This window comes from Ictidomys tridecemlineatus, chromosome 13, assembly GCF_052094955.1.
Source record: "Ictidomys tridecemlineatus isolate mIctTri1 chromosome 13, mIctTri1.hap1, whole genome shotgun sequence".
Taxonomy (NCBI): Eukaryota; Metazoa; Chordata; class Mammalia; order Rodentia; family Sciuridae; genus Ictidomys; species Ictidomys tridecemlineatus.
In genome coordinates, this window is record NC_135489.1 from 24,051,298 (window position 1) to 24,065,423 (window position 14,126).

The 14,126-nt window shown below is 35.2% G+C and overlaps 1 protein-coding gene across 3 annotated transcripts in view; it reads left to right on the plus strand.

The window, feature by feature from the left end:
• Dym (dymeclin) overlaps positions 1-14,126 on the plus strand; it is a 337,787-nt gene that overhangs the window by 83,039 nt on the left and 240,622 nt on the right. For all 3 annotated transcript variants that reach the window (XM_040273249.2, XM_005323076.5, XM_040273254.2), the window contains exons 7-8: positions 12,152-12,277; positions 13,474-13,616. In XM_040273249.2, the coding sequence (XP_040129183.2) occupies positions 12,152-12,277; positions 13,474-13,616 (269 nt within the window). The remainder of the gene's footprint in view (positions 1-12,151; positions 12,278-13,473; positions 13,617-14,126) is intronic.

Here is a 14,126-nt window from a genome sequence, read left to right on the forward strand (position 1 = left end):
GTTCTTTTTAATTATGTATGACAGTAGAATTCATTTTGACACAATTATAAAATTCTGGAGTATATCTTGTGCTAATTGAATCCCTAGTACCTCTCCTTCCCCTTTATACCCCCACCCTGTTCCCTTCCCTTAACTGATCTTTGTGCAGTTTATCCATAGTTAATTTTTAAATTAATTTCTTGTATATATATGATGGTAAGATTTACTGTGGTATATTCATATATGTACATAGGCAAGTTATGTCAGATTCATTCCACTGTCTTTCTTTTCCCCATCCCCCATCCCATCCCTTCATTCCCTTTTTGTCTACTCCATTGAACTTGTATTTTATTTATTTATTTTAATTTTTTTTTATTGGTTGTTCAAAACCTTACAAAGCTCTTGACATATCATATTTCAAACATTAGTTTCAACTAGTATGGCATTATGTAAAAATGTGAATGTGTAACCGATGTGATTCTGCAATCTGTATTTGGGGTAAAAATGGGAGTTCATAACTCACTTGAAACTAATGTATTTTTTTTTGTTAATCTACCCTTGCCACTCCTCTCTCCATTGTGAGTTAGCATCCACACATCGGAGAAAACAATTGACCTTTGGTTTTTGTGGATTGGTTTATTTCACTTGGCATGGTAGTCTCCAGATCCATCTAATTTACCAGCAATTGCAAATGCCATAAAGTCATTCTTCTTTATGGCTGAGTAATACTGCATTGTGTGTATATACCACATTTTCTTTTTCCTTTCATCTGTTGAACTGCACCTAGGTTGGCTCCATAGCTTAGTTATTGTGAATTATGCTGCTATAAACATTGATGTAGCTATATCCCTGTAGTATTTTATTTTATTTATTGGTTCTTTTTAGTTTATGTGACAGCAGAATCCATTTTGATACAATAGTATGCTGATTTAAAATTCTTTGGATATATACTAAGGAGTGGCATAACTAGGTCAGATGGTGATTCCATTCTTATTTATTTATTTATTTTTAGTAATCTCCATATTGCTTTCCAGAATGGCTCCACCAATTTGCAGTCCTTCCAACAATGTACGAGTATATGCTTTCCCCCACATCCTTGCCAACATTTATTGTTACTTGTATTCTTTTTCTGAGGTGCTGGGGATTGAACCCAGGGCCTTTGCATGTGAGGCAAGCACTTGACCAACTGAGCTACATCCCTAGCCTTTGATAATTGCCATTCTGGCTGAAGTCAGATGAAATCTCAGGATAGTTTGAATTTGTATTTCTCTAATGATTAGATATGTTGAACATTTTTTTCATATATTCCTTGACCATTTGTATTTCTTCTTTTGAAAAGCATCTGATTAGTTCCTTTGCCCATTTGCTGATTGGGGTATTTATTATTTTGGTGTTAAGTTTCTCAAGTTCTTTGTATATCCTGGATGTGAACACCCTATCTGAGGAGGTAGTGGCAAAGATTTTCTCCCATTCTGTAGACTCTTTACACTCTTATTTCCTTTGCTTTGAAGAAGCTTTTAAATTTGATGCCATCTCATTTATTGATTTTTGATTTCACTTCTTGTGCTTTAGGAATCTTGTTAAGGAAGTCAGTTTCTGGGCTGATATGTTGAAGGGTTGGGCCTGCATTTTCTTCTAGCAGGTGCAGGGTTTATGGTCTAATGCCTAAGTCTTTGACCTATTTTGAGTTGAGTTTTGTGCAGGGTGAGATATAGCAGTTAAATTTCATTCTACTACATATGGATATCCAGTTTTCCCATTACTACTTGTCAAAGAGGTTATCTTTTCTCCAGTGCGTGTTTTTTGCATCTTTGTCTAGTGTGAGACAACTATACTTATGTGGGTTTGTCTCTTTGTCTTCTGTTCCAGGTCTTCATGCCTGTTTTGGTTCTAGTACCAGGCTGCTTTTGTTCCTATAGCTGTGTAGTATAATTTAACATCTGGCTTTGTGATGCCTCCTGTTTCACTTTTTTTGATAAGGATTGCTTTGGTTATTGTGGGCCTCTTAGTTTTCCAAATGAATTTTATGACTGCTTTTTCTATTTCTATGAAGAACAGCATTGGAATTTTAATGGGAATTGCATTGAATCTGTATAGTACTTTTGGTAGTATGGCCATTTTGACAACATTAATTCTACCTATCCAAAAACTTAGAAGTCTTTCTATCTTCTAGGGTCTTCTTCAGTTTCTTTTGATGTTCTATAGTTTTCATTGATAATTTCTTATAAAGTCAAGTACTTATCTATCTCTAGACTTTTCTTTCAGGTATTGCCCAAGAGAAATGAAATTATATTGTTGCAAATGACTTGTATGCAAAATTTATGAAGTTTTATTTATAATAGCTCTAAATTGGAAATAACCCAGATGCCCATCAACAGTATCTTACTTTCTATATTTTATTATGGTAATTCTTTGATTTATTGTCCATGTCCCTAAATCTGTCTTCATTTGGATATAATCTGTACTTATCTTTTTTCTTCCTTTTATTTTTAAAAAATGAATTAAAATTTAAATTTAGCTTTTTTTTAAGTTCTTAATTTTTTTCTGGAACTTATTTTTTTGGATTCGTTTTATTATTTAAATAGTATAATTTTGAGGTATTCAAGAAAATTTTGATTTAAAAAATTTGCCTTTTATCCCACAAATATAGTAAGTGTAGTTGTGCTTAATAATTATTTAAAAGGATTTTGATTGATTGTTTTATGGGTGTATGGTAGTTCTTTATGCATTTCTTTCTATTTAGCTGCCTAATTTTTATTACTTCTTAGTCTTTGTAATGTTGTAGAAATGATTTGATGGTTAGGATAATTTTATCTTTCTTGAGAGAGCTTTGTCTCTTGTTTCTGCTGAGTGCTTTAGATTCATTTCCAGGGTTGAAGTTTTCTGGCCAACCAGACAACTTAAAGCTGGGTTCTAGTCCAGGGAGAGTTGATTTACTTCTTCTCTTCTTTACTCTCAGGTAAGGATATTTTTGAGGATCCCAGTTCTTTGTTTGGGATGGATCACCAGGGCCTGCATCCTTTGACTCCAGCTCAGCCACGTCAAAGCACCTCTGATTCCCAGCTACCTCTTAGAAATCAGTAAACATGCCTGGGCCAAAGCAATTCCAGATGTCAAGCTGAACTCTGGAGTTTTCCTAGTGCCTTACATTTTGGCATTATAGTCTTTTAATATTTTGTTAGCTCATTGATGCTTTCAGGAAGTGCCCTTTCCTACCTCTACTCCCCCCAAGGATTTTTATTGACTTCATTAGAAGATTCTTCTGAATTTCTTGTCCATTATTGTTGGAAATGGGAGTAGCCCCAATTCTTGTATTCTCTTTAAATATTATGTGGTTCTATAAGTTAATAGTAAAATAAAATATAGCTATTTTATAATATTTTCTAATATCAGTTGAATTTTTAATCAGCATTTTTTTTTTGGTCTGGTGTGATGTAGAACTACAGAAGATAAAAAAATATTCTAATAGTGGTATTGAGACTATTTTATAGAAACATCATTAACCTGCTTTGTGAGTTGAGAATTTTCTGGAGGAGGTGAAGAAACTAGTCCTCAGTTGTGAATGATGAATCTGATTCAGCCCAGCAATTTCTGGCGAGGTAGATTCAGAAGCTGGAGCTGTCACACAAACTTGGGAGATATGAGGGGCTGTGATAACTAGGAAGCAGCAATTGATAGGTAGTTGCATCTTATCCATATGTGTCTTTAAACTATATTTCGTTAATGGCTGTTTGAGAGATTTTTCTGTTTATATCAATTTTTTCCCTAGATGGGCAGAACAAAAATCTGGGTTCCTTATTTTGTAGCTGAGTTTTTTTTTTTAAATGTACCATTTATGATAGAAAATGAATTAAATGAGGGCATGGGCTGTTTTGCCTAAGTCTTGCTATAGTTTTGAGTAATTATTTTTGCTGTTGCCACTAGTTATGTGGCTCCAAGAGTCTAGTGAATTTTATGTATAGTGCTAAATCATGAAAGTATTTGGAAACTAGAACAGGTATTTCCTTGTACCTGTGAGCATAGTAGGAAAGACTATTTGGCAAATAATGAGTATGTACTCATCAGCTCCTCTTTTGGGTGCTAGGGATATAATACTGAATATGACAAACTAGAGTTGTGAGAAAGATAATAAATTAATACATAATATGATGTCAGAATATAATAAAGTCAGTGAAAAAAATAGGTGGTAATATAATAGTCAAGATTGCAAAGGAGGGCTTCTTGTGAAGAAAACATTTAAACAGAAACTAAAATGAAGTTAGAGAAAGTTCTGCTGCTGTCTGAAGGAAAGCGTTCTTAGCAGAGGGGACTGCAGATGCAAAGCCCTGAGGTGGATGCATGCTTAGCATGTCCAGACACCTGGCTGGCTGTCAAAATGAAGCAGAATGAGCAAGGATGGAGGGCATGTGGTAGAGGTGAGTTAGCATGGCTAGCCAGAAATCCTGGAGTCTGACGGAGTTAACTAGTAGGGTCTTTGCCCCCACTCCCTGCCTCCCATAAGATGTACAGCTACAGGGGCTAGGGATATAGCTCAATTGGTAGAGTACTTGTCTCCCATTGACAAGGCCCTGCGTTCAATCCCCAGCAACACACACACACACACACACACACACACACACACACACACACACACACACACAGATGTGAAGCTACTACTTGATGGTGGTCATCTTATTTAGATGTTTTCTACTGTTCTCATTTAAATTTTCTCTGTTCTGCATCTGTAAATGCAATGGAAATTGACATCTTTTGGGAGGGGGAAGATTCTATTCTAGCAATTTCTAATACTTATACCTTTGTTATTGTTTGAAGCATTGTGTTTTAAATTATTTCTTCTATCAAGCCAGTATATTGGAGCCTGTTTTAATCTATTTGTTTGAACATTATATTTTTATTATCCTTACTTCCCCACCTAATCTGGTAGATTAGTATGAGTACTATTTTCATGCTGAGTGATAGGCAGATTTTTGGTTCTTATTAAAATTAGCATTTAAACCTGTTTTATACTAATGCTAGTGGAAGGCAAAGTAATATCTTCTACTTAATCCCAAAGATGTCCCTACACTTATCCTTGGAAACTATGAGTAACATAATACCTGTCTAAAGTGATTGCAAAGGTGTGATCAAAGCTAAAGACTTTCTAATAATGCCCTCCATTATCCCAGGGGGCCAGTCTCAGCACATGAGTCCTTTAAGGTAGTCGAGGAAACCAGAAAAGTAGGACAGAAATGAGACATGTATTATTCCAAACTGTTGGTAGCTTTAAGATGGAAGAAGAGATCCATAATCAAATATGATGACCTCTAGAATCTGGGAAGCACCCTCAGTGTATAGCCAGCAAGAAAATGAGAACCTAGGGGCTGGGGCTGGGGCTCAGCGGTAGCGCACTTGCCTGGCATGTGTGAGGCCCTGGGTTCTATTCTTAGCACCACATATAAATAAATAAAGGTCTATCAACAAATTTTTAAAAATTAAAAAAAGAAAAGAAAATGAGAACCTAGGTCCTACAATTACTAGGACTGAATCTTGCCAACAACCCAAATGAGCAGGAAACGGATCCTTCCTTAGAACTTCCAACACCTGTGAGACCAGTGCCAGACTTCTGACCTCTAAAATGGTACAACTAATTAGTGCTGTTTAAAGTGGCTATTTGTGAAGATTTGTTTAATGGCAACTATATATATAAAACTAATACCATGGGGATGAAAAATATGCAGCTTCTCAAGCAGAAACTTCATTCAGCAGATTAGATTTGTTAAGTATAGAATTTTCAGTTGTGCATTCATTCCAGTTAACTTTTGTTGACTTCGGGGAATCATGGTAGATTCTTACTGGAAGAGAAGACCCTGTCTATACCAAACTCATGGTCTATAAACACTTCATAATTGGTCAGCTTATTTTATATTTTTAGACTTGTGGAAAATTATATGCACACAAATACAGAGAGAATACTGAAACTCCATATGTTTGTCACTCAGCCTTAATAACTATCAACTTAGGGTTACTCTTATTTTCACAGCCACCCTTTCTCCACCTCTTGAATTGTTTTAAAGAAAATTTGACGCATCATGTTTCTGAGTAATTTTACGTAGAGTTTTGCTATTGTAGTTATTATCTCATGTTCCCCAGTGACCCAAGAAAAATATTGATCTTGTTTTTATTTTGTCATCTTTATCATAATGTATACACTTTCATCTGTAAATTCACTTGCAGTTTTTAGCAAATGAATTTTTTTTTGTCATGAACTTCTGTCTCGGATTTCTTTGATGTGTGCAAATCATGTAAATAGTTAAGTTTGCAAAACTGATGCCATACTAATTTTGGAATTACAAGCCAATTTTAGTGAATAAGTAAAATCATAAATATGTTGGAATCAATGAATAATGAGCATTGACTATATACATAATGATTTTCTGTTTTCTGCAATTTAGGTTGATGATATTACCATGTGAGTTCTAAATCTAGACACCTTGGTCTCTCTTGATTGGTCTTGGTTTCTCTCCCACTTTAGGCATCCATTCTGTCACAGAGTAGTACTAGTTTTATTTTCTTAAATGTCATTCATGTCTGATTGCTCTTTTCCATTTTCATATTCAAAATCGTCATAATGCCCCAACCAGATGATTTATTGCACACTCTTCTTCTGTATCCTGCATTAGTTTAAGCATTTTCCCACTTTGATATGTTCTTTCACCTCTTACGCTTCTCTTCATCCCACAGTTCCTGGTTTTGGACCTGTTAGGCATAGGATGAGTTAATTACATTCTTCAGCACTATGTCATTGGCTTGTGTGAAGCCTCTCTTTCCCTGTGTTTAATATTCATTCACTCATTTCCCTTTATTTCTGTACTCTATTCTTTTTCTTTCTCATAAACAGCCACTCTTGTGTTTAATGCATATACTTTTATTTTTATAATAATTATTATAAAATAGTTATTGGGCATATTAATTGAATTTACTATGATATTTTCACACATCCATATATTGTGCATTGATCATGCTTATCCACCATTCTTCTATCCTTTTTCCACCTCCTCTCTTGTTGCCCTCCCCACTGGGCCCCTTTCCAGTCTCTAATATTCCTTCCTACATTCGTTTCATCTTCTTTTTTTCTTTTGTTTTTTTTTCCAGTTTCCACACATGAGAGAAAAATATTCAATAGTTGTCTTTCTGTGTATGACTTATTTTGCTCAACTGTATGCCCTCTGTTTTTATCCATTGTCTTGCAGTCAACAGGATTTTGTTCTTTATGGCTGAATGATATAAATGCCATATATTCTATATCCATTCATCTATTGTCAGCTAAGCCGATTTTATATCTTGTCTGTTGTGAATAGTACTGCAGGATATGCAGGTATGCAGCATACCTGGGATAGATACTCAGGAGTGGGATGCCTGGATCATATTGTAGTTCTATTTTTAGTTTTTAGAGGAACCTCCATACTGTTTTTCATAATGGCTGGATAATTCACTTACATGCCAACAGTATATAAGGGTTCCAGCATTTGTTATTTGTGTATTTTTTATAATGGCCATTCTGACTAGGGTAAGATAGACTCTTATTGCAGTTTTGATTTGCATTCCCCTGATGGCTAAACAAATTAAGCATTTTTCATGTATTTATTGGCCAATTGTGGTTGTCATCACCATCATTGTCTTCCTCCTCTTCCTCCTCCCTTTCCTTCTTTTCTTTCTTCCTGACCCCTCTTTTCTTTTTGGTACTAGGAATTTACCCAAGTGTGCTTTAAAAATGATCTACATCCCCACTTCATTTTTTTTAGTTTTTATTTTGAGACAGGGCCTCCCTATGTTGCTGAGGGTTTCATTAAGTTGCAGAGGCTGGCCTCGAACTTGGAATCCTTCTATCTCAGCCTCTCGAGTCACTGTGTTTACAGGCATGCACTACTGAGCCTGGCTTATATTTCCTTTGAGAATTATCTGTTCAGATTATTTGCCCATTTTTTGATTGGATTACTTGTTTTCTTGTTAAGTTTTTTGAGTTCTTTGTGCTGTCTGGATATTATGCTCTGTCAGATGAATAGCTGCCAAAGATTTTTCTCCCATTTCTGTAGAGTTGTCTCTTCACTCTTTGCTATGCGAAGCTTTTCAACTCGATATAGTCATGTTTGTCAGTTCTAACTTTTGTTTTCTTTGCTTTTGTAGTCCTAGCCAGAAAATTGTTGCCTGTGCCAATATCTTGAAATGTTTCCCTAGGTTTTCCTCTAGTAGTTTTAGAGTTTCAGATCTTACATGAAGATCCTCCAGTTATTTTTTTTAAACTTTATTTTATTTATTTATTTTTTGTACGTGGTTCTGAGGATCAAATCCAGTGCCTCACACGTACTAGACAAGCTCTGCTCTTGCAATACTGATTGTCGTTATCTTTGTGTTCCTAAGATAGGACATATTTGTTGCATATGGTGATACACACCTGTAATCCCAGCTACTTGGGAGGCTGAGGCAGGAGGATCACAAGTTTAAAGGCAGCCTCATTAACTTAGTGAAGCCCCATCTCAAAATAAAAGGGCCTGGGATATAGGTCAGAACACCCCTGGGTTCAATCCCCAGTACCACCAAAGAACCAACCAACCAAAATCAAAACCAAAACAAAAACCACTTTCATGGACATTTGCTGGATTTCGTTATCATTATAATTGTTTTTTATGTGCCTAATTTTTCTATTAACTAATCAGTAGGATCCCTTACTTTCTCCTCTTGCTTTTTTCCCCTTTTCCTTTCAATCTCTTGCCGCTGCTATGCTCACACCCTCAACTGGACCATTTCTCAGGCAGGAGCTTCTTCTGCATTGGCAAAGAAAGCCACCAGAAGCTCCAGATATGATGGTTTTTATACTTGCAAAGTCAGGAGGAGAGAGTGCCTTTTCCCTGATAATTCCAAAAGTCCTGGGAAACATTTTAATAAGAACATTTTTATTGGCCAGTCTTTGATCACCTCTTGTAACCAGGAGGTAGGGTCAAGCATCTGTGCCTTGAATGGTGTGAGGAGGGGCCTGAAAGGCAAAGAGGGTTATTTTTGCCAAAGAAGGGGAAGTGGAGGATGTTGGTCAGGCAGAGTTCATGGTTCAAAGTTCTAATCCAGTCAGCAACATCCTGCATTCTTCTTTTGAGAAATTCCCTATACGTTTTTGTCACATAAGTATTCTTTTTGCTTATCATATGTATTACAATACCTCACATACTAATTCCTGTTTATTTTTCTAAATTACGCATGACTGTTACATTATGCTGATGAATCTGTTTAGGAAACTATCAAGTAAGTTTTAGTCAAAATCAGAGCAATAAAGAGCCTTCTCTCTCTTTATCTGTTGAATGCCTATTAGGTACTAGAATTAAGAATACAAATGATACCAAAAATGAAAGAGTCTTAAGCTAGAACTTCATGTATTCTAGTAAGAAAGACTTCAATGCAAAGAACTGCCCCCTTGCAGTTCAGGTTTAATTTAATGTCACTTTTTTTAGAGAAACTTTCTTCTAATTTCAAAGTTAAAAATAATTTCCCTGTAATCCTCCCTCCCTCTCCCTCTCCTTCTCCCCCTCCCTCCCTCCCTCCCTCCTTCCCTCTCTTCCCCTCTCCCACCACCCCTCCATAAGTGTTCTTTTTTGGACTAAGTATTTGATTTCTGTCTTCTCCACTAAATTGCAAACTCCATAAAGGTAGAAGCCTTGTCTGTTTGTCGATGGATTTGTCTCCAATATGTAATATAATGCCTAGTTAGATGTTTTAGTTAACTTTGTGCCACTGTGACCAAAAGACCTAACAAGAACGATGTGAAGGAGGAGAAGTTTATTTTGGCTCATGGATTCAGAGGTTGAGTTCATGGTCAGCTGACTCCACAGCTCTGAGCCTAGGATGGGGCAGAACACCATGGCAGAAGTGCACGACAGAGGAGAGCAGCTCAGGACGTGGCAAGCAGGAAGCAGAGAGGGACTCCACTCACCAAAGACCAACTGTAAACTCCTAGGCACACCTCTAGTGACCTCCCTCCTGTAGCCACACCCCACCTGCCTAGGTACCACCCAGTTAATCTAGATCAGTGGATTAATCCACAGAGTAGGTTACAACTCTCATAGTTCAACCATTTCACCCCTGAACATTCCTGCTTTGTCTCACACATAAGCTTTTGGGGGACACCTCCTGTCCAAACCATAACACTAAGTATAGTAAGAGTAAATTCTTCATAAATATTTATTAAATGATATGTGAGGTAAAGGGTGGTGTGATAAAGAATTTGATAGAATTTATATGTTTGGGCATATGAAATAATACAGGTAAGGGCCATGGTTCCAATTAGAAGTCTTGGGGAATGCACCTTTAGTCTGGTGTGGTCAATATTCTATGTACTATGAGCTTACTACCTCCCAACATCAAACCCTTTACTCTTCACTCTTAAATTTTCAGAATTCCTTGATCAGAGAGGATGATCCAAGGGTTAACACTTTTCCTATTTTTTCACTTGTGATTTTGTTTATTTCTAAATACATGCTTTTTTTCCTCAGGGATTTTAGGCCTAGTATTTATTAATAGTTATAGTTTATAGTTTAAACAAAATAAAACCATGTATTTCTGAGTCTTTGTTGTTTCCACAAGATGTGGAGTTATAAAGCACTATAGTTGATACTTTATTTTTGATTTAGTTATTGAATACCTTTGCAGATGTGTTGTAGTTTGTTATCTGTGACCCCATCCCCTAGATAGGCTCTGTCTTACTAGAAGGGTATTTGTTAATTCAGAATTTGGCTTTAAACTTTGACTCAACTGAAAAGCCTAGTCAGTTGACATAGAGTATGGATTCTAGACAAGCCTGGACAATACAAATGAATGATTACCTAATGTAAAATCTTATCTGAGCATCCAAATCATCATTAGTGAATCATATCATAAGCATAAAACATCAGGTTTATCTTTCATTCAGTTTTGGAAATCAGATTAAGTATAAGAATTGCTTTTAATATGGTTAATTTTTTATTGCAGTAGTTCTGGAAATTTTAGAAAATAAAATTTCTGAGTAGAATTGAGATTTATTCATTACAAAATAGGATCAGTTGAGTGTTTTGTATACTTTTTTTTTTTTTGCCCTGTACCCCAGACCTGCCCACTTTGTTTTTTAAACATATTTCTATTATTGTTAACGTCTTAAAATATCTGGTAGAGTTTAAGCTTGTCTAACTCTAGAGTCAAGTTTTCCCTAAATTATTTAATGAGGTTTCATTTAAATAGATGTGTTAAGTACTTTTTTTTTTTTACTTTGCATGCATATTTCAGATTTATAAAAGTATTTTGGCATTCTTTTGGAGCTGCTACTCTTTTTGCTATGCTGTTGAGATTTCTGCTTTCCTGGTCCCTGAAATAATCCCATTTTTTACTGTAACTCAAGATTTCTTTTTTTTAATATTTACTTTTTAATTATAGGTGGATACAATATTTTTATTTTATTTTATGTGGTGCTGAGCATCGAACCCAGTGCCTCACGCATGCTAGGCAAGCGTTCTACCTCTGAACCACAACCCCAGCCCTCAAGATATCTTGATACATTTTTCTTGTTTGATCTCCTTACTCAGCTGAAACTTTTGCTTTTAAGTGATCTAAGATTTGTTTCTAAAAGTGGTTAATGATCTTGAGAGGACAGACAGGGTAGTCCTTCCTAAAAGAAATATGCTTAATAAAACAGAAATGATGTGTATACCACTAATATTTTGCCAGACATGCAAATTTGACCTTAAGAAAGCATACACTAGAGATGAAAGATCTTTTACCATGGTTATGAGTGTAAAGAAATTATGAACTCCTAAATTCATTGTTTTGTTCCCTGCACTGTAATTTCTCTTCCACTTTACAATCTGAATATTTGTTTCTGTGCCATTACTATAGAGGGATAAATGTAGGGGTTTAGAGAGGATCCTCAAAGTAGAACACTGCTGGTTATTGTGTTCATGACAGGCATGTCCTTCAATATGAGGTGGAATTGGAAATTAGGAAAATAATGAAATGCCAGAATAAAATAACTAATGCCTGAGAAAGAGTTTAATATTTTTGTTTGACTTAATTTTTTGTTAAATATGTAAGTTCTTTAATATTAAGAAAATGTTGATTTGAGTTTTTAATGTATATCTTACTTTAAAATGATCATTACTGTTTTTCCCTATTTCTCCAGAGATATTACATATGAAATATCAGTGGAAGCTATATCAACAATGGTTGTTTTCCTTTCCTGCCAACTCTTCCACAAAGAAATTTTGCGACAGAGCATTAGTCACAAGTATTTGATGCAAGGTCCATGGTATGTTTCTATTTTAAATTTGTCCCTTCTTAAACTGCATAATTTATATTTGTATTCTTGTCCTTTTACTTAAGTGTGGTCCTGTATCTCCAATATATTGCTTCTGATTTTTTTTTTTTTTTACTACAGCTTTACATCCTTTAGGGTCTAAATTCAATTTTGTATTCAAACTACTCATCTTCCCTGTTTTTCTTGTCCCCTAAATTCATTGCCATCTCTAGCGGTTGCTTTGTAGAATAGAAACCTTCAAAGTGTCTTTCTTTTTTTTTTCCTCCTTCTTCATTTTCTATGTCTAAGCAGTCATCAAGTCATATTTGTTTGTTCAAATTGTTCTTGTATCTTCTTCTCACTCATCTGTTTGAAACTAAAGTTGTCCCTTGTTATTCACAGGGAATTGGTTTCAGAACCCCCCTCCCACAGCCCCCCACCAAGGATACCCAAATCCTGTATACTCAAGTTCCTTAGATAAAATACATACAGCCTATACACATCTTCCTTTATACTTTGAATCATATCCAAATGATTTACATTTTATCATTGAGGAAATAATGATAAGAAAAAATCTCTGTACATGTGTAATACAGATGCATATTTTTTCTGAAATTTTTAATCTGCAATTGGTTGAATGAATAGATAGTAGGGTTTTTGTACTAGTATGGTGTCAGGTACTTAAACTATAATATGTTCTTTTACTGATTTTTGTTGTTAATTTTGGAAGCAATATTTTTAAAAATCCAATAGTACATTCAAGGATCTGTTAATAAATTCAATATAGATTGCAGGAATTGGTGTATTACCAATTAAATAATTGGATATATCGAATACTTTCATGCTTAACAAGTGCAGTCTTTTATTACTATCTTTAAATCCTTGCTCTTCCGTGATGATTTCATGTTACCACCTTTCTTTAAGTACCAGTACTATATTATGCACTAAATTAATGTCTCACAAATGTTATATTGATTACAGCTAATGTAACTGACTCTCAGTTATTTTAAAGATGTGACCAGTGTCTTCTGGTGTGGCAGGAGGCAAAGTCAGAAGTAAGCCTCAACAATGATCTCAGCCCTCAGAGTCTTGACATGTGACAGTGAATATTTCTTTCAAGCAATATTAATGTCAGAGTTACTTCTGTGTCACTTTTATAGAATTAGGTGACTCCCATAAACATGTTTGATTTTTTTCTTTTTGTGTAGTCTTCCATACACCAGCAAACTTGTGAAAACTTTATTATATAACTTCATAAGACAAGAAAAGCCTCCTCCTCCAGGAGCCCATATTTACCCCCAGCAGTCAGATGGAGGAGGACTGCTTTATGGACTGGCATCAGGAGTAGCAAGTAAGTCCTATAAGATTTTTTCAATTCTTTTTGTGTATACATTTAATCAGGCATAACAAATTCTGTTCTTTTGACTGCCATCTTCAACAGTTATGTTGGATTTGTGTAGTGGGATAAGTGTGAAATAATGAAAGTAACTAAAATATTACTCTTTCCATTCTGTGCAGTGATTTATATTAAATACATGCAGATAATGAATGTATTATTTATCTATAAAGCACCATTCTTCAAGAACAATGTTTAGGCATACATATCTATATTTTATGAGTTCTGGCTATACAGTAAAAATAAACCTTTTAAAATAAGTTTAAAAATAAAATTTAAACTTCTTACTGCTTTTGTTATAAAAGAGCTTTGTGGGGGCTGGGGTTGTAGCTCAGTGGTAGAGCACTTGCCTAGCATGTGCGAGGCACCGGGTTCAATCCTCAGCACCACATAACAATAAATAAAATAAAGGCATTGTGTCCAACTACAACTAAAATACACACACACACACACACACACACACAC